The sequence below is a fragment of the Ranitomeya variabilis genome, chromosome 1, assembly GCF_051348905.1.
Source record: "Ranitomeya variabilis isolate aRanVar5 chromosome 1, aRanVar5.hap1, whole genome shotgun sequence".
Lineage (NCBI taxonomy): Eukaryota > Metazoa > Chordata > Amphibia > Anura > Dendrobatidae > Ranitomeya > Ranitomeya variabilis.
This window is the reverse complement of record NC_135232.1, coordinates 460,483,615-460,509,261: the sequence shown is the minus strand read 5'-3', so window position 1 is coordinate 460,509,261 and position 25,647 is coordinate 460,483,615. Positions and strand designations below refer to the sequence as shown.

Below are 25,647 nucleotides of genomic sequence, written 5' to 3'. Positions count from 1 at the left end.
TCACCTTTCTGCAGTCTTTACAAACTCTCCCCTGAGAGGTTACTCTCCAGTTTCTCTAGACTTTAAATTCACAGGTCTTTCTGCGGTCTCCAAAACCTTTTTAAGGGTATGTGCACACGATGCGGATTTCTTGGAGATCCGTGGCGTTTTTTGCCGTGCAGAAACGCTGCAGATCCACAAGTAATTTACAGTACAATGTAAATCAATAGGGAAAAAAATGCTGTGCTAATGGTGCGGAAAATAACGCTGCAGATTAAAAGAAATAGCATGTCACTTCTTTTTGCGGATCTGTCAAGTTTTTTGTACCCATTCCATTATAGAAATTCGCAGGGGTAAAAAAACGCAGTAAATCCGCAAAAAAACCACGGTAAAACCGCAGCAAATCCACACAAAAAACGCGTCAAATCCGCACCTGCATTTTCCGCCAAGAGATGCAGAATCCGCACCAAAATTTCCTAAGCCTAAGGGTACCGTCACACAGTACCATTTTAATCGCTACGACGGCACGATCCGTGACGTCGCAGCGATCGTATGATTATCGCTCCAGCGTCGTAGACTGCGGTCACACGTTGCAATCACGGCGCTGGAGCGATGCCGAAGTCCCCGGTAACCAGGGTAAACATCGGGTAACTAAGCGCAGGGCCGCGCTTAGTAACCCGATGTTTACCCTGGTTACCAGCGTAAACGTAAAAAAAAACAAACAGTACATACTTACATTCCGGTGTCTGTCCCCGGAGTTCTGCTTCTCTCCACTGTGTAAGCGCCATAGCCGGAAAGCGAGCACAGCGGTGACGTCACCGCGTCACCGCTGTGCTCGCTTTCTGGCTGGCAGGCGCTCACACAGTGCAGAGAAGCTGAGACGCCGGAGGACAGACACCGGAATGTGAGTATGTACTGTTTGTTTTTTTTACGTTTACGCTGGTAACCACGGTAAACATCGGGTTACTAAGCGCGGCCCTGCGCTTAGTTACCCGATGTTTACCCTGGTTACAAGCGAACACATCGCTGGATCGCTGTCACACACAACGATCCAGCGATGTCAGCGGGTGATCAAGCGATGAAAGAAAGTTCCATACGATCTGCTACGACGTACGATTCTCAGCAGGGTCCCTGATCGCTGCTGCGTGTCAGACACTGCAATATCGTAACGATATCGCTAGAACGTCACGAATCGTACCGTCGTAGCGATCAAAATGGTACTGTGTGACAGTACCCTAATCCGCAACATGTGCACATGACATCTTCTCTGGTGGGTGTGCTCCACAATTAAAAGAAGTGAGCAGTAGACCATTTTTCAAGCATTTTCTGCTCTGCAGACATTCTATATTTTACAAAACAAATTGTCTAGCGTTTTGCCAGCATTTTTGCTTTACAAACTGATAGCGCTTTTTCATTTTTGAATGGAATTTAAAAAAGTGTCTTGAAAATAGCAGTAAATAAGATAAGCCAAGCATGGGGAGAATACACTTAAATAAGCTTCCAATGGTCACAAAAGTTGCAGGATACAACAAAAAATGCTAAAAACACGCTTCAGAAATACAAAATGCCAGAAAATAGCAATGTTTCCTGTTGAAAAACTCAGCCAGTTCGCCTCCCTGAAAAAACGTTGTGTGCATTTACAACTAAGGGCTCATACTCACTTGCGTGAAATATGGCCGAGTCTCGCATGGTAACACCCGGCTCTGCCGCCGGCACTTGGGAGCGGAGCGTGCAGCTCCATGTATTGCTATGCGGCCGCACACTCAGCTCTGGAGTGCGGCGGCAGAGCCGGGTTTTAACATGCGAGACTCAGCCGTATTTCACGCAAGTGAGTATGAGCCCTTAGGGGTCTAACTGCAATCTAACTCACCTTTCCAGGATAATTCATCACTGTCTACAAACTGTACTCTATAGGTAATGTCTGCCTTCTCTACAGACTCTACTCTCTTCAGTCTTCTCCAGATCAGCTCTGCACAGTTCTCCCCATTGACTGCACAAAGCTCAGCCTTCATCTGTTTTTCTCTGCATTCTATAGCTTTTTTTTAGGTTCCATTTACATAAGACGACCACAGCTGTTCAGCTATCTAGTTTAGTGTCCAGTTTATAAAAGCTAACCCAAAAAATGCCTAAGCCATCTAAATAGACCAGCAATCACCAAATCAAAAAGCAAATTGCTGGGCCGATCATGTTTACACAAACACTGTGTGCAGAATTATTAGGCAAGTTGTAGTTTCGAGGATTATTTTTATTATTGATCAAAAACTATGTTCTCAATCAATCCAAAAGACTCATAAATATCAAAGCTTAATATTTTTGGAAGTCGGAGTGGGGATTTTTTAGATTTGGTTACCATAGGAGGATATCTGTTTGTGCAGGTAACCATTACTGTGCAAAATTATTAGGCAACTTAGTAAAAACCTAATATATTCCCATCTCACTGTTTATTTTCACCAGGTAAACCAATATAACTGCACAAAATTTAGAAATAAACATTTCTGACTTGCAAAAACAAAACCCCAAATTAGTGACCAATATAGCCACCTTTCTTTATGATGACACTCAACAGCCTTCCATCCATAGATTCTGTCAGTTGCTTGATCTGTTTGCGACCAACATTGCGTGCAGCAGCCACCACAGCCTCCCAGACACTGTTCTGAGAGGTGTACTGTATTCCCTCCCTGTAGATCTCACATTTTATGAGGGACCACAGGTTCTCTATGGGGTTTAGATCAAGTGAACAAGGGAGCCATGTCATTCTTTTTTTTCTTTGAGACCTTTACTGGCCAGCCACGCTGTGGAGTAGTTGGAGGCATGTGATGGAGCATTGTCCTGTATGAAAATCATGTTTTTCTTGAATGATACCGACTTCTTCCTGTACCACTGCTTGAAGAAGTTGTCTTCCAGAAACTGGCAGTAGGTCTGGGAGTTGAGCTTCACTCCATCCTCAACTCGAAAAGGTCCCACAAGTTCATCTTTGCTGATACCAGCCCATACCAGTGCCACAACTCCACCTTGCTGGTGTCTGAGTCAGAGTGGAGCTCTCTGCCCTTTACTGATCCAGCCTCTGGCCCATCCATCTGGCCCATCAAGAGTCACTCTCATTTCATCAGTCCATAAAACCTTTGAAAAGTCAGTCTTATGATATTTCTTGGCCCAGTCTTGACGTTATATCTTATGTTTCTTGTTCAAAAATGGTCGTTTTCCAGCCTTCCTTACGTTGGCCATGCCCCCGAGTATCGCACACCTAGTGCTTTTTGTTAATCCAGTAACGGTGCAGCTCTGAAATATGGCAAAACTGGTGGCAAATGGCATCTTGGCAGCTTCACGCTTGATTTTCCTCAATACATGGGCAGTAATTTTGCGCCTTTTTTGACCAACATGCTTCTTATGACCCTGTTGGCTATTTGCCATGAAACGCTTGATTGTTCGGTGATCACGCTTCAAAGGTTTGGCAATTTCAAGACTGCTGCATCCCTCTGCAAGACATCTCACAATTTTGGACTTTTCAGAGCCCGTCAAATCTCTCTTCTGACCCATTTTGCCAAAGGAAAGGAGGTTGCCTAATAATTAAGCACACCTTATATAAGGATTTGATGTCATTAGACAACACCCCTCCTCATTACAGAGATGCACATCACCTGATTTACTTAATTGGCAGTTGCCTCTCAAGTCTGAACAGCTTGGAGTAGAACAACATGTATAAAAAGTATCATGTGATCAAAATACAACTTGCCTAATAATTCTGCACACAGTGCACAATTTGGGTCAACCTGTCTGATTTAGCTGCTGAACAACCACCGATGCCTGAATAAAGCACATACCTTGATCAGCGCATCTAAAAGGACTCTTAAAAACAACATAGGTCTGAAAAGGTAAAATTGTTTGTAAAGTAAGAGGTGATTTTCATATACTTTCAATCACCGAACTCGTGAAAATATATAAAAAAAATTCCATCATGTACAGATTTTTCAAAAATACTGACTCCAAAGGCTTTTTCTTGCACAATACTTTGACCCCTTTACGTAACCTTTATTGGATGATTTTGGTGTTAGATTAGGTAGATTGGTTAGAAATGAATGGACACTGTGCTGCAATTGGCTGCATTGGGCAGAGAACATATTCTTAACCCAGCTTCCAAAGAGTATGGTGGTGTCCATAACACCCAATCATAGCATATCTTCCATTTTCCATGTTCTGTCCCAAGGTTCGACTGTTTCCCGGCTTCCACTATGTTAACCCAGTGTGCCGTCAGCGAGATGTACTGTCCCTGCCCACAAGAACTTGTCCACGTGTCCTCTGGTTAGGTGGACTTTCCCAGTAACTGCATTGTTGATGGCACAGCTAATGTGGTGGACAAACCACAGTTTTAAATAGCTGGCCTGTAGGTTACTATTTTTACCAGCAAATTGTTGTCAATAACTTCGCTAACACACTGCAACAAAATTTAAATGGAGGCCAGAAATGGCAGAATTTTTAGCACATTTATATGTGATCAGTGTGACCAACAAACCACAGCTTTAAGTAGATGGATTTTTAGCACTGTAATATGGAAAGGATCTGGCTGTATTCTGCAGTGCCAACAAGCAAATGGAGCAGAAAAACAGTGTTATCTGGAATGCTTTTTAATCAAATAATCATGACTAAGATCCAAAAACAAAATTATCCCTGGCCCCTGATACCTGGGGCTATGTCTATAAATATCTGCTATAGCAGCGGCAGACAGGACTGGATTGGATCCTCTTGCTATATGCACTGCAGTCTGCCACATTCACTGCCTGCCTAGCACTGATATCTATGCAGTTTTATTAGTCCTCAGAAGGACTGTTAGGTGAGATGGGTATGTGTATAATATATAGTATACCCACAGTAAGTAAGAACCAAGCAAATCTCTCCCTAGCTCAGCAGCAACTTTCCCTATACTGCCTGATTCCGTAGTAGACTGTGACGAGCATGGCAGCGTCAGGTCTGATATAGACCTGATGATGATGTGTGGCTGCCAATCACTGTAGAGCCACAATCAACATGGCTGCAGCATTACAGCGTGTGGCAGACATTCCCTGCATGTTCATTGGCTCTCTAAAGAGCGCCAAACATGCAGGGAGGGGACCCAAGCTACCGACGAGCAACACCGGAAATACTCAGCGAGCTCCAAGCATCTCGAGCAGTGAGATGCTCGGGCGAGTACCGAGTAGTGGCGAGCATGCTCACTCATCACTAATAGTAACCAGGCAAAGCATTCTTTCAGTTTAGCTCAGCAGTATAAAAACTGAAAGCTGCACTGGGATTGGTTGCAATGGGGAGCAAAGGCAGAATTTCTTTGAGACAAAGTTCATAAGTGTGATGGTGTGCTCATCATGATTTATTTCACTATTTAGTGGTTATAGTGGTTTAAGCTTCTGTTTTTAACAACATGATCGATATGGCTACTAGGAGGTGTCATAATTCACCAGAAAACTTTTTTTTGTAGTGAATAAACAACTAAGGAACATTACAGGCTTCGTTAAAAAATGTATTATGTGTACTGTGGTGTAAAACTGGTAGATCAGGACAAGTTGTAAGCTCCACATGTAGTGTGTTCTGTTTGTGTAGAATAACTATAACAGTGCTTTAAAGGGAAAAAATAGAGGGTTTTTTTTGGCAAGCTTATGATCTGGAGCACAGGCTGCCACTAGGAATTTCAGGGCTCCATACTGGCAAAATTTTGGAGCCCCCTTGAGACTCCGCCCAGGCTCTACCCCAGCCCTGCCTCCAACCCTTGAACATGTACAGTCCCACTGCCCTCTCTTGGAAAAACTCCGCTTCTGCACCACGTTCTCACCAATCACACATTAACAGTTCGCATCGAAGACCAGATCACATACATCGCCATCAGCTTTTGTTTTGACCAAAAGATTTTTTAAGTTGCCACTTCGACATGATAGGCTCTTCTGGCAGGGTCCTACTCTACTCTAACTTATTAAACATTTTTTAAAATATCCAATACTATTTTTAGGTATTTTTATTTATTTTTCTATGAGGTAATGTGTCACATACATTTTTTAAAATGAACAATAATACCAAATACAAGGGACAATTACCGTCACCCCATGACCAGACTACACATTACCACATAGCGACCAAATACTACAATGCTGATCATTAAAAAAAATGACAATTCTAATATTGCCATAAGTTCCATTATACACATGAGCTCTGTATATAGTATACAGTGTATAGTGAAAGTGTACAGGTAATACAGTGATCATCAGTGAAATTATGCACAGGAGCTCTGTATATAGTGTATAGTGTACAGGTAATACAGTGATGACCAGTGACATTATACACAGGAGCTCTGTACATAGTGTATAGTGTCAGTGTACAGATAACACACTGACTCACCGGTGATGTCTCTAGTTGAAGTCATCTTCACATTTCTCCTTCATCCAACGCAGACCGCCATCACGCCGTACAGCCAGAACTCTGTTGTGAATTCTGCTCTTGGGTTCCCTCCGGTGGTTGTTGGTAGTAATGCAGTTGTCCCTGGGTTGCAATCCTGGGCAGGTGTCCCTGCTGATTGCAGCTCTGACTGGGATATTTAGGTGTGCAGGATTCATTAGCCCTTGCCAGTTGTCCATTGTTCTCGGAGGTTTTGCATCTCTGTCTGGTTCCTCCTGCCCTGCTGCCAAATCAGCAAAGATAAGTGTCTGGTTTTGTTTCTGCAGCACACATGCTGTGTGCTTTACAATTCAGTACTATTCTATGTTTTTTCTTGTCCAGCTTAGACTGTGTTTGGATATTTCAGTCAAGTTGGATTCTCAGGAGATGCAGATATACATTCCATGTCTTTAGTTAGATGGTGGAATTTTTGTATTATCTGCTGTGGATATTTTTAGGGTTTTAATACTGACAGCTTAGTATTCTGTCCTATCCTTTTCTATTTAGCTAGCGTGGCCTCTTTTGCTAAATCCTGATTTCTGCCTACGTGTGTCTTTCCTCTAATACTCACAGTCAATATTTGTGGGGGGCTGCCTATCCTTTGGGGTTCTGCTCTGAGGCAAGATAGAATTCCCATTTCCATCTATAGGGGTATTTAGTCCTCCGGCTGTGTCGAGGTGTCTAGGATGTGTTAGGTACACCCCACGGCTACTTCTAGTTGCGGTGACAGTTTAGGGTTTGCGGTCAGTATAGGTTCCACCTACTCCTGAGAAAGTCTCATGCGGCTCCAAGGTCACCGGATCATAACAGAACTCGTCACTACATAAAATAACACATCTACATAAAATAACACATCTAGAGTACCACTTCCAAAGCACATTCCCCAACTACTACACTATGCAGCTGAATACAGATATGCACCCACCATTAATATATAATTAGGTATTATGCAATCCACCATTCCAAATATAAATTGTAATACTCCACTTTCCCTCCCATTAACTATAAATAGCCACTTTTCCCAACCAATAAATATATAAATGAATTAGCATCTGTACTCTTTCCACCAATTCATTACCAGTCACACTCCTTCATCCCCAACTCCCCCTACTCTGTACCTCCTGCTCCCTCAATTCATTATATTTACATGCACCCATCTGCCCCAATTCATAATGTCATGTCCTCTCTCTTCCCTGCCCCAACCTCTATTTATTGGCATTTACTCTCCCACACCCCAATTCATCATCTGCTGTCCTCCACCATCAATTCATCATTTGCTCTTCCCCTACCCTCAATTCATTATCATTTGCTATCCCCTCCACTCTCAAGTCATCATTTGTTCTCACCACCCCTTAAATTCATCATTTGTTGTCCTCCATCCTCAATTCATCATTTGCTTTCCCCTACCTTTAATTCAACATGTGCTTTCCCTTCCCCCACCCTTAATTCATCATTTGCTCTCCCCACCCCCATCCTCAATTCATCATTTGCTCTTCCTACCCCCACTCATAGTTTGTCATTTTCTCTCCTTCCCACTCCCAATTTGTCATTTGCTCTCCTCCACTCCCAACCAGTCATTTGCTCTCCCTCCACTCCCAGTTCATCATTTGCTCTCCCTTCCCCCACTTCCAATTCATCATTTGCTGTCCCCAATCCCAATTCGTCATTTGCTCTCCATCCAACTACCAATTCGTCATTTGTTCTCCCTTCCACTCTCAATTCGTCATTTGCTCTCCCTCCCACTTTCAATTCGTCATTTGTTCTCCCCCACTCCCAATTCATCATTTGCTTCCCCCGCTCTCAATTCATCACTTGCTCTCCCACCCATTGCCAAATTCATCATCTGCTGTACCCACCTGCACTCCCAAGTCGTCATTTTCTCTCCCTACCCTCAGTTTGTCATTTGCTCTCCCCACCCGCTAACTCCCAATTCATCATTTGCTCTTCCCACTTCCAACTTCCAATCCATCATTTGCTCTCCCCACTCCCAACTCATCATTTGCTCTCCCCACCTTTCACTTGCAATTCATCACTTGCTGTCCTCCATTTAATTGATTCTATTAAAAAAAAAGTTATACATACTTAACTCTCATGCGATCCTCTGCAGCTCCACTTCTTGACTGGCATCCTGGCACTCTTACATGACGGCGTGTACACAATGATGTAATCTCGTAAGTGCCATCAACAGCACATCATGGCGGAAGGACTCCCTTGGAGCTTCACAGCCGTTTTAAAGGCCGTGTGAGCTCCAAGCCTCCCTGCGCAGAGATGTATACCACCGGTGGCAGCGCACTGGCATCCGATACCCTGGGGTCCAGTGAGCAGAAGCACAAAACAGGGGCCCCATACAGCAGTAAGGGCAGTAATGCCCTGCTGGTGGCCCTGCTGGAGCAAACCGCAAAATCATAGTGATGACTGCTACTTTTGTACATGCAACGTGAAGTATTTAACCTTTAAAATAAGAAGGAAATTATATACCAGACCTTCCATCAGTGATTCACCCTCTGCCTCAAGGTCCAGGAATACCTGTCCCTTCACCTCCAGAGAAACCTGAAGATACACCTCATTCAGAAGAATCAAAACATGAAGAGCAAGATTCCGATGAAGACTTTCATGCTAGTCCCAATGAGCCACAGCTTTATTCACAGCTCAAATTAAATGATTTGGTAAGGGACTTGGACCTTCCTAAACATTCTGCAGAATTTTTAAGCTCTAGACTAAAGAAAAAGAACCCGCTAGCTCCTGGTACCTGTCTTTCATTGTACAGAAGCAGAGGAAAGGAATTCCTTTCAATACTTTTTTCAAGACAGTACTCTAGTGTATTGCAGAAATGCTCCTGGGCCAATGAAAAATGTTAACATTGAGTAAGTACAATGTGAGTGAGTGGAGACTCTTTATTGATTCACCCAAAAGTCTGAAAGCTGTTCTACTGCATAATGGCAGCAAGTATGCTTCAGTGCCTGTAAAATATTCTGTGAACTTGATGGAAAGTTTTGAGAATTTAGACTTTATTCTAAAGAAACTTAACTATGAGAATCAAGCATGGTCAATATGTGATGATCTGCAAGCTCTCTCTTTACTGATTGGGCAGCAAGGAGGATACACAAAGTACCCATGCTTTTGATGTGAATGGGACAGCCAGGATAGGACTCATCACTGGAGTCAAAATGTTGGCTAACGAGAACACTTTTGCAACCTGGACTCAAGAACATAATTGCATAAAGTTTAGTTGATCCCACTAAAGTTCTCCTGCCACCACTCCACATTAAGCTTGGACCGATGAAGCAGTTTAAGAAAGCTCTGCCAAAAGGGGGAGAGACTTTTAAGTACATGTGTACCAAGTTTCGGCAACTGTCAGAAGCAAAACTAAAACAAGGCATTTTTGTGTGTCTAGATATTCGGAAACTCATAAAGGATGACGTGTTTGAAACAAAAATGAAACTGTTGAGAAAAGGGATTTGCATTCTTTCATTCTTTTAAAGAATTTGAGAAGAATTTTTTAGGTAACAACAAAGCTCCAAAAATTAAGTCCATCATTAAGAGCATGCTGAAACATTTCAAAGTCTTGACTTGTCTGATGAATTTAAAGTTACATTTTTTACATTCCTATTTGGAGTACTTTCCTGAAAAACTTGGTGCTGTTAGCAAAGAGGAAGGAGAAATATTTAGTCAGGATATCAATCAGATCAGGGGCTGGCTGGCACTTTTCAGCCTGGGGGGGCAAACACAAGGCAGTGGCCCTTGAGTTGCAGTCTCCCACCTTTGCCCTACTTATCTCTGGCTGCTGCTTTACAGCAACAGAGATAGCATGCTTTAAAAACAGGCTTGTACATAGATATATAAATAGAATTTAGCTTGCTGCAAGGATATGGGAGCAGTACCAAGTTTATTGCCTACATAAATACTGTAACAGAAGCAAGCTGACTACATAGACACGAGAAGGATGGATTACTACGTAGATAAGGGAGCAGAACCAAGCTTACTACAGATATATGGGAGGAGAACCGAGCTTACTACAGACATTTGAGAGCAGAACCGAGCTTACTAGAGAGACATGAGAGCAGAACAGAGCTTACTACAGAGACATGGGAGCAGAACAGAGCTTACTACAGTGATATTGGAGAGGAACTGAGCTTACTACAACAGAGATAAGGGAGCAGAACTGAGATTACTACAGAGATAAGGGAGCAGAACTGAGCTTACTACAGAGATAAGGGAGCAGAACCAAGCTTACTACAGAGATAATGGAGCAGAACGGAGTTTACTACAGAGATAAGGTAGCAGAACAGAGAATACCACAGAGATAAGGGGGCAGAACTGAGCTTACTACAGAGATAAGGGAGCAGAACCAAGCTTACTACAGAGATAATGGAGCAGAATGGAGTTTACAGCAGCGATAAGGGAGCAGAACAGAGCTTACTACAGATGCAAGGGAGCAGAACTGAGCTTACTACAGAGATATGGGAAAAGAACCAAGCTTACTACAGAGATAAGGGAGCAGAACAGAGCTTACTACCGAGCTGTGGGAGAAGAACCGCGCTTACTACAGAGATATGGAAGCAGAAATGAGCTTACTACAGAGATATGGGAGTGGCACACACATATATACACTGCTCAAAAAAATAAAGGGAACACTTAAACAACAGAATATAACTCCAAGTAAATCAAACTTCTGTGAAATCAAACTGTCCAATTAGGAAGCAACACTGTTTGACAATCAATTTCATATGCTGTTGTGCAAATGGAATAGACAACAGATGGAAATTATTGGCAATTATGAAGACACACGCAATAAAGGAGTACAGGTGGGGACCACAGAACACATGTCAGTACCAATGCTTTTTGGCTGCTGTTTTGGTCACTTTTGAATGTTGGTTGTACTTTCACACTCATGGTAGCATGAGACGGGCTCTACAACCCACTCAGGTAGTGCAGCTCATCCAGTATGGCACATCAATGTGAGCTGTGGCAAGAAGGTTTGCTGTGTCTGTCAGCGTAGTGTCCAGAGGCTGAAGGCGCTACCGGGAGACAGGCCAGTACACCAGGAGATGTGGAGGGGGACATAGGAGGGCAACAACCCAGCATCAGGACTGCTACCTCAGCCTTTGTGCAAGGAGGAACAGGAGGAGCACTGCCAGAGCCCTGCAAAATGACCTCCAGCAGGCCACAAATGTGTATGTGTCTGCACAAACGGTTAGAAACCGACTCCATCATGACTCCTTTATTTTTTTTGAGCAGTATATATATATATATATATATATATATATATATATACTGTATATATAAATATATTACATAGATAGAATAAGAATAGAATAGAAATAAATAAAACAAAACATACATTCAGAGTAAAAACCTTTATTTTAAATAATGACACAGACTCCTTTATTGAGTCTAAATTAAATCATACTCACCGAATGCTTAATCCACTGAAGCCAATGTCTCCTGCAACAAAAATAAAATAATAAACCACAATATTCCACACCTGTCCAGATAATGTCTCACAGCAATCCTTATGACTTTGAGAGCAGTCACTGATGTGACAACTCTCAAAGACAAAGAAGAGATTATGGGATGCTCACAGTATAATTAAAGACTGGTGCTCAGGAGAAAAAAAGTCCTATAAGATTAGATAAACTCCGGCACTCAAAAACTGATATGTGGTATATTTTATTTTTTATTTTTTATTTCTTTTGTAAAGCCACACTTAGTGATGATATGAAGAAAAAAGTAATTAATAGTGTTGAGCGATACCTTCCGATACTTGAAAGTATCGGTATCGGATAGTATCGGCCGATACCCGAAGAATATCGGATATCGCCGATACCGATACCCGATACCAATACAAGTCAATGGGACTCAAGTATCGGAAGGTATCCTGGATGGTTCCCAGGGTCTGAAGGAGAGGAAATGTGACCGCTCACGCGACCAATCACAAGCCGCGACGTCATCGCAGGCCCTAAACTGCTCATTCTTAGGAACGGAGGCTGCCGGTTACAATCGGTAAGGTCCAGGGGCCTCCGGAAGGGTGAGTATATCCATATTTTTTATTTTAATTCTTTATTTTTTACATGAATATGGATCCCAGGGCCTGAAGGAGAGTTTCCTCTCCTTCAGACCCTGGGAACCATACACTGGGAACTTCCGATTCCGATTTCCGATACCACAAAAGTATCAGAACTCGGTATCGGAATTCCGATACCGCAAGTATCGGCTGATACCCGATACTTGCAGAATCGGAATGCTCAACACTAGTAATTACAGACTATTTATTTTACAACGTTTCGGCTAATCATGCCTTTTTCAAGTTATGTCTGTTTTCTGCAAAACAGAGAAATAAAATAATGTCATAAGATATAAATAATACAAACAAAGAAAACCAGACCATTATGGTCATGTAATAAGCCAGTGAATTATTAACCAATCTGGTTAATAATTCACTGGCTTATTATATGACCTTTGGGTGGTGGTCCTTCTCTTGTGCTCCGGATTCTTTCTTACATCTGTGGAGTCCTCCAAATGACTTCTTTGCCTCCTGTGTCTAAGCGATTTTTCCTATGTTTCGTTCTGTATGACCATAATAGTCTGGTTTTCTTTGTTTGTATTATTATATATTATGACATTATTTTATTTCTCTGTTTTGCAGAAAACAGACATAACTTGAAAAAGGCATGATTAGCCGAAACGTTGTAAAATAAATAGTCTGTAATTACTTTTTTCTTCATATCATCACTAAGTGTATGGGTGGATGACAAACTCCCATTTAGTGGCCAGTGTCAGGCAGCTGCTACAAAGGCAAATAAAATAATGGGATGCATTAAAAGAGGCATAGATGCACATGAGGAGAACATAATTTTACCTCTATACAAGCCACTGGTTCGACCACACTTAGAATACTGTGCACAGTTCTGGTCTCCAGTGTATAAGAAAGACGTAGCTGAACTAGAGCGGGTGCAGAGAAGAGCGACCAAGGTTATTAGAGGACTGGGAGGTCTGCAATACCAAGATAGGTTATTACACTTGGGGCTGTTTAGTTTGGAAAAACGAAGACTATGGGGTGATCTTATTTTAATGTATAAATATATGAGGGGACAGTACAAAGACCTTTCTGATGATCTTTTTAATCATAGACCTGAGACAGGGACAAGGGGGCATCCTCTACATCTGGAGGAAAGAAGGTTTAAGCATAATATCAGACGCGGATTCTTTACTGTAAGAGCAGTGAGACTATGGAACTCTCTGCCGTATGATGTTGTAATGAGTGATTCACTGCTAAAATTTAAGAGGGGACTGCATGCCTTTCTTGAAAAGTATAATGTCACAGGGTATATACACTAGATTCCTTGATAGGGCATTGATCCAGGGAACTAGTCTGATTGCCGTATGTGGAGTCGGGAAGGAATTTTTTTCCCCAATGTGGAGCTTACTCTTTGCCACATGGGTTTTTTTGCCTTCCTCTGGATCAACATGTTAGGGCATGTTAGGTTAGGCTATGGGTTGAACTAGATGGACTTAAAGTCTTCCTTCAACCTTAATTACTATAAACTGAGGATGTAATTTCTGACGCCATTGTGATAAGTGTGGCTTTACAAAAGAAATAAAAAATAAAAAATAAAATATACCACTTAAATGTTTTGAGTGCCGAACTCTCAATGACAGCCGGCTATACACTGACACAGGAGGCTCCGGCAGTGTATAGCACTGACCTGCCATGAGAGATGTCACACAAGTTCATTAGCTGATGAGGTCCAGTGATCTCACTTACGGCACTACTGCTACATGAGAAAGTTCACCGGACTTCATCATGAACTCGTGTGACCTCTCACATTAGTGCAGCGCTTTACACCTCGGGAGCGATGACCTCCTGTCAGTTTATCACTGGGTAGAGCAGTCACATCTCCTAATGTGACTGTTCTACATGTGAGATCGTCACCGTGGGACACTTGGGATTATATGGACTATGGTGGACAGATGAGTATATGGTGGTTTATTATTTTTTATTTTTTCTAGGAGGCAAGGACATCGGGGATTTGGTGTTAGGTGAGTATAATATGTTTCTTATTTTTTTTTGAATATGTATATAATTAATCTGCATGTTTTTTTTTTTTACTTTGAACACAGGTGCGGGCTGATGGGAGGATTAGTCTCTCATCAGCTGGAGCCTGCTGACCTGCATTAAGCTTTTTACCGCAGGTCACTGCTGCAGGTCACAATATATCTGCACAGCCACGCTGACATCTGACAGCATGACTCCGGAGTGCTTTGATGGCGGTAACTTTTTTAACTTTGAGCAAAGGCACTGGCTGACGATAGACTACTAATCCTACCAGCGGCACCTGCTGCTACTATTGTCACAGTGACAGCAGATGTACGCTGATGGGAGAAGTAGTCTCTCATCAGCCGGCACCTACTGACCTGCTTTTTACTGCAGGTCACTGCATCTCTGCGCGGTCACACCGACATCTGACAGCATTACCCTGCAAGGCTCTGATGGCGGTAACAATCTACCGGCGGTAACATTACCACCAATCCGAAGTGCTACACTGGTGCTTTCCACACTGTCACACAGCATGAAAAACATTGGCTTTTGTGCTGTGTATGGCACTCGGCTATATTCGGCGATTAAATTGACGAAGATTGCAAATTCAGCAATCAAGATCCGAATTGAATTTATTCGCTCATCTCTACTGGAGACACATGTAAAGGGTTACATTAGAAAATGTTGGCTGCAGTGCTGAGTGTAAATGTAAACCTCTTTATTATCTCACATGCATCATGTGGTAAGTGTTGTGTTTATCACCAACGTGAGCTCTGTCCAAGGCTGGACTGGCCAACTGGCAATTCTAGCAATTGCCAGGCGAGTTAGTCCAGCAGTAGGCCATATAGCCCATAACACTTTTAGCAGTGCCTGTGTCTGTGATGTATTAATTTATTTAATTTTTGTTTGCCAGTGGGGGCAATATTAGTTATTATTATAAAGAAATACAATGCGTGGCATTCTTATAAGGAGACATAATGTGAGTCATGATTATAAGGCACAATGTTGGCGTTATTATAAGGCACAATGGGGAGCACTATTATAATAAAGAAGCACAATGGTGAGAATTATTCTACAAAGGCATAATGGGGTCGCTATTATAAGAAGGTACAATGGGTGGTATAATTATAGAAAGGCACATTGGTGTTCATTATGATAATAATGAAGCACAGGTGAACTATTACTATTATTACCAGAAAGCAAAGTGGGGTATTATTTTTATACAAAGTCACAGACGTGCATTATTACTGTTGTTAGACGGAGCAGGGGGCATTAGGGTATGTGCACACGTTGCGGATTTGGCTCCGCATCCGCAGCGGATTTGGCCCTGCGGATCCGCAGCAGCTTTCCATGCAGTGTACAGTACCATGTAAACCTATGGAAAGCCAAATCCGCAGTGCACATGCTGTGGAAAATTCCAAGCAGTTTATTTTCCGCAGCATGTCAATTCATTGTGCAGAATCCGCAGCGTTTTACAACAATTCCTTTATAGGAATCCGCAGGTGTAAAAACGCAGTTGAAATCCGCACAAAATCCGCATAAAACCCACAGGGAATCCGCAGGTAAAACGCAGGCCATTTTACCTGCGGATTCGGCAGAATCCACATGAATCCGCAAAAGAATCTGCTACGTGTGCACATACCCTTAATAGTAAAAGGGCATGTAAGGAGTTAAAAGTTGCCATTATTGCTGAATATTGTGAAAAGGAACTGTATAATTATAGGGAACACAGAGGTACAGTATTACTATGTGTAGGCACTTAAGAAGCTACTATTGCTATGTGCAGTGTAGTGCCGCGGTGTTCACACGGTGCAGTAATAAAGCAGCGACCCAGGAAAGTTCACAGCAAACGTCTTTAATGTCCAAACAACTCACAAAATTAACAGCACACGGTATCCTGTGGATCGCAGCCGGGGTGTCACAACAGTCCGTATCCGAAACTGGTTGCTGAGGGCGACTGCACGATCGTATCACGCTGTGGGGTGCCAGATGTTCGCTGCTCTTGGCTCTGTATTACCTCACATAAGCTGAACGCTGCAGAGCCAACTGATCTGCCACTTGCAAACAAACAATAACACACCCAACCCTTTGCTGCAGTTTTTTCAAATGGAATCTGTGGCCATGGACCACTTGTAAAACCCGGTACTGAGGGAGCGAATTGCCCCACTTCCATCCTGTAGTTTGTTCCAAAGAAAAAAGCCCTTAATGGGTTTTCCTAAACATTGCCTTGGTCAAATAACTTGACCAGGTCCACACTTACTTTTATTTTGCACTGCAGCCACAGCTATGCCTGTGACTGCAATGCACTCCAGTGGGTTTAATACTCTTCTATGCACAACCTGGAAGATACATAGCAACCCTCGCATATAATACCTGTTACTGCCTCATAGCAGGAAGTATTACTGTGTAGGGGCAAAGAAGGAGCACCTGTTAGTGTGTGAGGCACAAAAGAAGAATATAATTACTGGGCATGACAACGGAGGAGTATTAATATAGTCCAGGGCACAAGATATAGCAGAATGTGGTTTGTTTAAAGGTGTGGGAACATGAAGCAGTTGGTACATTCTGTAGCCAGCAGTCAATTATGGTAGAAGTGATCATGGTGCTCTGGGCCGAATAGAAATGAAAAAAGAAAGAGAATGACTACGATCATCGAGAGGGAGTCACTGGCCTTATCTGTTCACTATACATATACTGTATGGTCTGCACCACACTGGTATAAAACTGATATCCACCAGTATATATTCACTAATATGTCAAACACACAGTGGGTACGGAAAGTGTAAACACCCCTTTAAATTTTTCACTCTTTGTTTCATTACAGCCATTTGGTAAATTCAAAAAAGTTTATTTTTTCACATTAATGTACACTCTGCACCCCATCTTGACTGAAAAAAGCAGAAATGTAGTAATTTTTGCAAATTTATTAAAAAAGAAAAACTGAAATATCACATGGTCATAAGTATTCATATCCTTTGCTCAGATACTCATATTTAAGTCACATGCTCTCCATTTCCTTATAATCCTCCTTGAGATGTTTCTACTCCTTCATTGGAGTCCAGCTGTGTTTAATTAAACTGATAGGACTTGAATTGGAAAGGCACACCTGTCTATATAAGACCTCACAGCTCACAGTGCATGTCAGACCAAATGAGAATCATGAGGTCAAAGGAACTGGCCAAGGAGCTCAGAGACAGAATTGGGAAACAGCAATTTTTGTCTAAGGCGGTAGATGATGATGAGACACAGTTGCTGATAAGTTAGGTTGTTGTTAAGTCAGATGCCACAATCAAGAAATTATATTATAAAAATCTCCTCTGAGTGTCCTAATGTAGAATCACTGGTCTCCTGGGACTCAACAAGGTGGGAGGAAGGAGGCTCAGGGTGAGAATTAAGTGATTCAGACTCTTCCACAGGACCATGTAGAAGACAGGGTGGTTCTGGCAAGCATGCTGGAAGCATTACCTGCTATTCAACTGACCACTTGTTCGCACTGGTGTGGCTTCAGAAATATTGTCCCGTGTCTCCCTTCAAAGTGGGACAGTAAGCTCTGTGTCATGGATGGGCGTGTTGCTTATGCTCCAGCAATTGGTGCAGCCACACCTGCCCCACATCCTCGCTGTCTGCGTGCATCATCACCAGCACTTCCACTTCCTCATCCCTTACTGCATACCATATGCATTTTGTAATTGCTAAGTCTCTGGAAGTTTCAATGACTAATTTTAAAAAAATGTAATAAAAAAAATTGTTCAACTGTAGCAGGCCAAGTGGTTTTTAAAAATTTCAAACCACTGTAATTTCACACAAAGCACTTTAAACTGCATTGATGACAATAGTCAATTTTTGAAACAAAAACATTTGGTCACCTGTAGGAGGCCAAGCAGTTTTAAAAATGTAAAACCACCATAATTTTACACAAAGCACATTAAGCTGTATGGATGACAATAGTAAATTTTTGGAATAAAAAAAATGTTGTCACCTTTAACAGGCCAAGCGGTTTTAAAAAATTTCAAATTATTATAATTTCACATAAAGAAGGTTAAACTGTATGATTGACAATAGTCTATTTTTGAAACAAAAGAATTTGGTCAACTGGAGCCGTCCAGGTGGAGTTTAAAAATTTCAAGCCACCGTAATTTCACACAAAGCAGGTGTATGGACGACAGTAGTCAATTTTTGGAACAAAAGAATTTGGTCACGTGTAGCAAGCCAAGCGGTTTTTAAAAATTTCAAAACACTGTAATTCCACACAAAGTCCATTAAATTGTATGGATGACAAGAGTCAGTATTTGGAACAAAATAAAATGTGGTCACCTGTTGCAGGCTAAGCCATTAAAAAAAAAAATTGGCTTCCGGGTCAACTGCGGTCAGCAGAAGAATGCCAGGCGGGATGTGTGGATGACTAAGGATGTGTCATCCACATGAAGCAGGGAAGGAGGAAGGCGTTTGCGACTAGAGAGGAGGTGCCAGTTTAAGACAAGAGATGTCCATCAAATTGGACCAGTCTATATGGGGGCATTATAAAACATATTTTGGGTCTATGCAGTGGGGATTGGAGATACATATACATCTCCCTAGAATTCTGTACTTCAGGCAGTAAATATGGTGGCAGTACTTTAGATTTGGAAAACCTGGTGACCATTTCCCGTTAAAGAATTCATATTTACAAGTGTTATCATATCAGATTTAACATCAATCATTTTTTTCACAGGGGTGGGCAACCTACAAGACTGATGACAAGCTGCAAGCATGTATTGATCAACGTCGTTCTATTGCATTGATCTCTGTTAATTATGTATGGAATTAAATATTTTTAATTTATAAAACAAGGTGATAATTCATGAGTAATTTTAAATATTTGAAGCAGTATTTAATAAAGAATTCCCTGTCTTTTCTAGAAATATGCTACAAAGCCAACGGCAGACATTACCAGGGGACAGTCAACATGACAGCATCAGGAATCCCTTGTCAGAAATGGAGTCAACAGGTAATGTATCTGACATTGTAATAAATATTACATTCTACAGTCTAGGCAACTAAAAGAGCTCATCAAGAAGAGGTCAGACGTTGTGATATGAACATTTGTTGAATTTTTCCCTTTGCTGCTCTCAGGAGAAATGTCAGGTTTCAAACGTGTTATCTTAATATGGGAAAAGAGCTAATAAAATAAATTCTTATTCAGCCGAGACCTTTGAAAAGTATTTACTATTCCATTCAGGCACCTGTATTTTCTTCTGCCAAGCCAGAGCCAGATTTCCAAACTCTTTATTTGGTTTTAAAATGAGAAACTTGAGATATAAACAAAATCTCTTCAAGAGCTGTGAGAAGGAGAAATGTGCAGACCCGGCTTTGGTTTCCTAAAACAGTTCTTTAAGGAAACATCATACATTTGATATTTTAAGATGATAACTTTTGTTTTAGTTTACTTAAAGGGGTTTTCCAGGGTTAGGGTGCTTTCATGCTGCGTTCAGGCTCCTGTTCAGTGGCTTCATCGGGGTTAACTCCTGAATTCCCTCGTAAAACGGGATTCTGGCATATGACTATAATGGTGACGACAGAGCGAATGTGGCATGCATAATTTTCGGAAGTATGTGCTAACTGGAGGCGGACGGACGTCCTTAGAAAAATGAATGTGCTTTTATTCTAGAAACAGCACCACTTTTGTACGTTCTGGGATAGTCTGCAGACATCATGTCGCGTTTGGAGAGCCCCTGATGTGCCTAAACAGTGGAAACCCCCCACAAGTGACCCCATTTTGGAAACTAGACCCCCCAGGGAACTTATCTAGATGTGTGGTGAGCACTATGAACTCCCAAGTGCATTACAGAAGTTTAGAACGTAGAGCCGTGAAAATAAAAAATCATATTTTTTCACAAAAATTGATCTTTTAGCAATATATTTTTTATTTTCACAAGGGAAAAAGGAGAAAATGGACTGCTAAAGTTGTTCTGCAATTTCTCCTGAGTACACTGATACCCCATATGTGGGGGAAAACCATTGGCTTTACTATACAGCATGCATCTGCTGTTTACAGCAACAATTGAAGTTAGCGCCGATCTTTTCTCTTTTCTGTTTAACCCTTTAATCCCATTGGACGTACTATCCCGTCAAGGTGACCTGTGACTTAATTCCCAGGGATGGGAAAGTACGTCATAGCGATCAGCCGCGCTCACGGGGGGGGAGCACGGCCGATCACGGCCGGTTGTCAGCTGACAATCGCCTCTGGCACATTAACCCTTGGCACACTGCGATCAAACATGATCACAGTGTTCTGGGGGCATAGGGAAGCATCGCACAGGGAGGGGGCTCCCTGCATGCTTCCCTGAGACCCACGGTACAAGGCGATGTGCTCACCTTGTACCAAGCGTCTCCTCCCTGCAGGCCCCGGATCCAAAATGGCCGCGGGGCTGCATCCGGGTCCTGCAGGGAGGTGGTTTACCAGCGCCTGCTCAGAGCAAGCACTGGTAAGCCTGCAGCCCTGCATGTCAGGTCGCTGATCTGACACAGTGCTCTGAAAAGTGTCAGGTCAGTGATCTGACCCTATAACATAATGAGCTCCCCCCCCCCCTCGGGGCAATGTTATAAAGTAAAAAAAAAATTATTCACATGTGTAAAAAAAAAAAAAATTCCTAAATACAGAATATATATATATATATATATATATATATATATATATATATATAATGTTCCCATAAATATATTCCTTTATCTAAATAAAAAAAAAACAATAAAAGTACACATATTTAGTATCGCCGTGTCCGTAACAACCCGACCTATAAAACTGTCCCACTAGTTAAACCCTTCAGTGAACACCGTAAAAAAACAAAACAAGGCAAAAACCAACGCTTTATTATCATACCTCCGAACAAAAAGTGGAATAGCACGCGATCAAAAAGACAGATATAAATAACCATGAAAACGTCATCTTGTCCCGCAAAAAACGAGCCGCCATACAGCCTCATCAGCGAAAAAATAAAAAAGTTATAGCCCTCACAATAAAGCGGTGCGAAAATAATTATTTTTTCTATAAAATAGTTTTTATCGTATAAAAGCGCCAAAACATAAAAAAATTATATAATTGAGGTATCGCGTTAATCGTACTGACCCGAAGAATAAATCTGCTTTATCCATTTTACCAAACGTGGAACGGTATAAACATATCAACTCGTCCCACAAAAAACAAGACCTCACAAGACTCTGTGGACCAAAATATGGAAAAAAAATATAGTTTAATGTGGTAACGCAAAAAATATTTTTTGCAATAAAAAGCATCTTTTAGTGTGTGACAGCTGCCAATCATAAAAATCTGCTAGTAAATCAAACCCCCTTCATCACCCCCTTAGTTAGGGAAAAATAAAAAATAAAAAAATAAAATTATTTCCATTTTCCCATTAGGGTTAGGGCTAGGGTTAGGGTTAGGGTTAGGGCTAGGGTTAGGGTTAGGGCTAGGGTTAGGGCTGGGGTTAGGGTTGGGGCTGGGGTTAGGGCTGGGGTTAGGGTTGGGGCTAGGGTTAGGGTTGGGGCTAGGGGCTAGGGTTAGGGTTAGGGTTTGGATTACATTTATGGTTGGGATTAGGGTTAGGGGTGTGTGAGGGTTAGGGGTGTGGTTAGGGTTATGGTTGGGATTAGGGTTAGGGGTGTGTTGGAGGTAGGGGTATGGTTAAGGTTGGGGTTAGCGGTGTGGTTGGGATTAGGGGTGTGTTTGGGTTAGGGTTTCAGTTAGAATTGGGGGTTTCCACTGTTTAGGCACATCAGGGCTCTCCAAACGTAACATGGTGTCCGATCTCAATTCCAGCCAATTCTGCATTGAAAAAGTAAAACAGTGCTCCTTCCCTTCCGAGCTCTCCCGTGCGCCCAAACAGGGGTTTACCCCAACATATGGGGTATCAGCGTACTCAGGACAAATTGCATAACAACTTATGGGGTCCAATTTCTCTTGTTACCCTTGGGAAAATAAAAATTTGGGGGGCTAAAAAAACATTTTTGTGGGACAAAAATGATTTTTTATTTTCACGGCTCTGCGTTATAAACTGTAGTAAAATACTTGGGGTTCAAAGTTCTCACAACACATCTAGATAAGTTCCTTGGGGGGTATAGGTTCCAATATGGGGTCTCTTGTGAGGGGTTTCTACTGTTTAGGTACATCAGGGGCTCTTCAAATGCAACGTGACTAGTGTTGAGCATTCCGATACCGCAAGTATCGGGTATCGACCGATAGTTGCGGTATCGGAATTCCGATACCGGGATTCCGATACTTGCCGCGTATCGGATACCGGAATCGGAAGTTCCAAGATTCAAAATGCAGAAATTCAGCCAATGAGAATGATTCCAAGTGTGGGCACATCCTGTTTAGCATGGAGGGCATGAAACTACTGGCAAGGCTGTGATTGGCTGCTGAAATGATGTCATGATGCAGTTTAAAAGTCGCTGGCACCATTTTGCGATCACTCTGCTGTGAATTCAGTTAGTGACAGGACGCTGTTTGCTGACTGAGGGACAGTTTAGAGATAGCGATTTGCTTCTTTGTGCTTTCCAAAGGCTAATTTAGCAACCGCTGTGTTCACCTACTATTCACCTTGCTTTTGCCTTGTAGCGCTGTTTTCACAGCGATCTGCAAGGTCTGTGTGTGTGTGTGTGTGTGAGTGCAGCCCACTCTCTAGTCTGAGTGCAGCCACATAGGCCATCCATAGCTGGTTGTATTCAGTTCAGGGAGGGTGGTTCATTGCCTCATACTGTTCTTTTTTTTTTTTTTTTCAAGTAGTGTAGTCTGCTGCTAATTTATTCAAAAAAATCCTATTAGTGTCTTTCCACCCGTCTCCAGCTAATTTGTGGAAAAACACTACATAGGATAACGTAGAGGAGGGTTTTTGGGCCTTGCAGCGCCGTTTACGGCTGTCTGCACGGTCTCCGTGTGACTGCAGCTCGCCCTGTAGTCTGTGAGCAGCCGTAGCCTGGTTGTCTCCAGCTCAGGGTTGTTCACTGCGTCATACCGCCAAATCAATTTTCATTTTGTTTAAAGTAGTGCAGGCTGCTGCACATTTTTTCAAAAAATTCCTATTAGTGTCTTTCCACCCGTCTCCAGCTAACTTGTGGAAAAACACTACATAGGATAACGTAGAGGAGGGTTTTTGGGCCTTGCAGCGCCGTTTACGTCTGTCTTCACGGTCTCCGTGTGACTGCAGCTCTATCCGTTGTCAGTTCAGCCCCCAAAAAATAAATAAATAATAAAGTTCACCAAACACACCAGTTACACCACTTTACATTTGTGTAGGCCACATTAGCTCATATTAAAGTCTAGTCCACACTTTAGAAAATTAGTGTTTCTTATACCTGTTAGGAGGAGTTGCTCAGGAATAAGCACACAAAGCCGTTAGTACTTTTCTGCTTATCTTTATCAGTCAACCAAGATGAAGAAGGCAGTGAGTAAGGCACGTGGGCGTGGGCGTGGGCGCGGAGCAGGGAGGGGACGTGGGGATTCTGTGCCTGCTGCGGGCACCGGTGACTCATCAGCACCCACATTCACCAGGCAACAGTCGTTCATGCGCAGCTTTGTGTCAGAGCGCCGTACACCGCTGCTGCGTGAAGAACAAATTGAAGCCGTTGTCGGATGAATGGCAGCTAATGCATCAACTTCAATTAGTGCCACATCCTCTCAGACACAGAGCACTGGAGAGCAGCCATCTGTCTCTTCACCACCTGCCAAATTGCCCAGGCAGACAGAGAGCCCAGGACAGGAGCCGTCTCTACTTCTGTTCTCTGAATCTCTTGGCTTGGAAACAGGGGGCCAGCCAAGCAGCATTGGAGAAATGGAAGAAGAGGCAGGGTGCAGTGATGCCCAACAGCTTTTTCTCTCTTCCTCTGAAGAGGCGGGTGGGCCAGTGGCTCCGGTCACCACATCGCAGGCCGCATCAGCTGATGATGACACTCAGGTGCCACTTACTGGTGCGTGCTCTGCTGCTGAGACTACCCAGGAGGAGCAGTTGGGGGCAGAGGGTAGTGTAGATGATGAGGTCCTTGACCCATCTTGGCGTGAGGGACAGGAAGGTGGTGGGAGCAGCTCTGAGGAAGAGATTCCCCGTACGGCCCAAAGAGGGAGAGGGAGGGGGAAGACTGCGGATCCTGCAGCCTCCGCTTTGGCACCCGTTAGGAGCATGTCTCTTCCAAAAGCCAAAAAGGGCGCTCCCAAGACTTGCAGTGCCTGGTCCTTTTTTGACACAGTTGCAGATGACATTTGCTATGTCAGATGCAAGGTGTGTCATCACAAAGTAAAAAGAGGTCGAAATGTCAGCAACCTCAATACCTCCAACATGTGGAAACATGTGCGCAACAGGCACCCGGCGGAGTTAGAAAAACACACTGAAGAGCTAGGCCAACCAACAGCGGCAGCTACCACCTCTTCAGCTCGTGTTGCCTCTTCCTCTAGCTCACACGCAGCTGGTTCGGCTTCCTCCCAGGATCGCCGTGGAAGAATCTCTGGCCCTGTTGTCCAGAGACCCGCTGTAATTCCACCCGCAGCACCACTTTCCCAGTCATCCACACACTCCCAGCCCAGTCTACAGCCATCGGTAGTACAGGCATGGGAGAAAAGGCGGCCTTTCTCGTCAAACCACCCACGAGCACAGGCTCTGACTGCAGGCATTGCCAAACTTCTTTCACTGGAAATGCTGTCATTCAGGCTGGTGGAGACTGACAGCTTCCGTGACTTGATGTCATTGGCAGTCCCACAGTACAATGTGCCCAGCCGCTTTTACTTCAGCAGGCAAGCCGTCCCTGCCCTGCACAAGCATGTGGAGGGACACATAAAACACGCGCTACTGAACGCCATCAGTAGCAAGGTCCACCTTACCACCGATGCGTGGACCAGTCAACATGGACAGGGGCGATACCTTTCCCTCACTGCCCATTGGGATAATGTCGTTGAGCCGGGTACAGACCGTGCGAGTGGCGCAGGACGTGTCCTGCCCACTCCAAGGATTGCAGGAATCCATTCTGTACGCATTGACTCCTCCTCTTACACCAGTTCCTCAGAATCATCGCTGCAGGAGCCGTCACAGTCCACCTCCACATGGACCCGTGATGAACGTGTACCTGTTACGACCGACATGAGCACAGCCGTGGCCAAACGTCAACAGGCCGTCTTGAAATTAATTTTTTTGGGGAATCGTAGCCACACAGCGCAGGAGCTCTGGAATGCCATCAAGCAGGAGAGCGATGTG

At 43.1% G+C, this 25,647-nt stretch overlaps 1 protein-coding gene across 1 annotated transcript in view; it reads left to right on the top strand.

The window, feature by feature from the left end:
• MUSK (muscle associated receptor tyrosine kinase) overlaps nucleotides 1-25,647 on the top strand; it is a 252,498-nt gene that overhangs the window by 145,387 nt on the left and 81,464 nt on the right. The window contains exon 12 of the mRNA XM_077281030.1: nucleotides 19,330-19,418. Coding sequence (XP_077137145.1) covers nucleotides 19,330-19,418 — 89 coding nt within the window. The remainder of the gene's footprint in view (nucleotides 1-19,329; nucleotides 19,419-25,647) is intronic.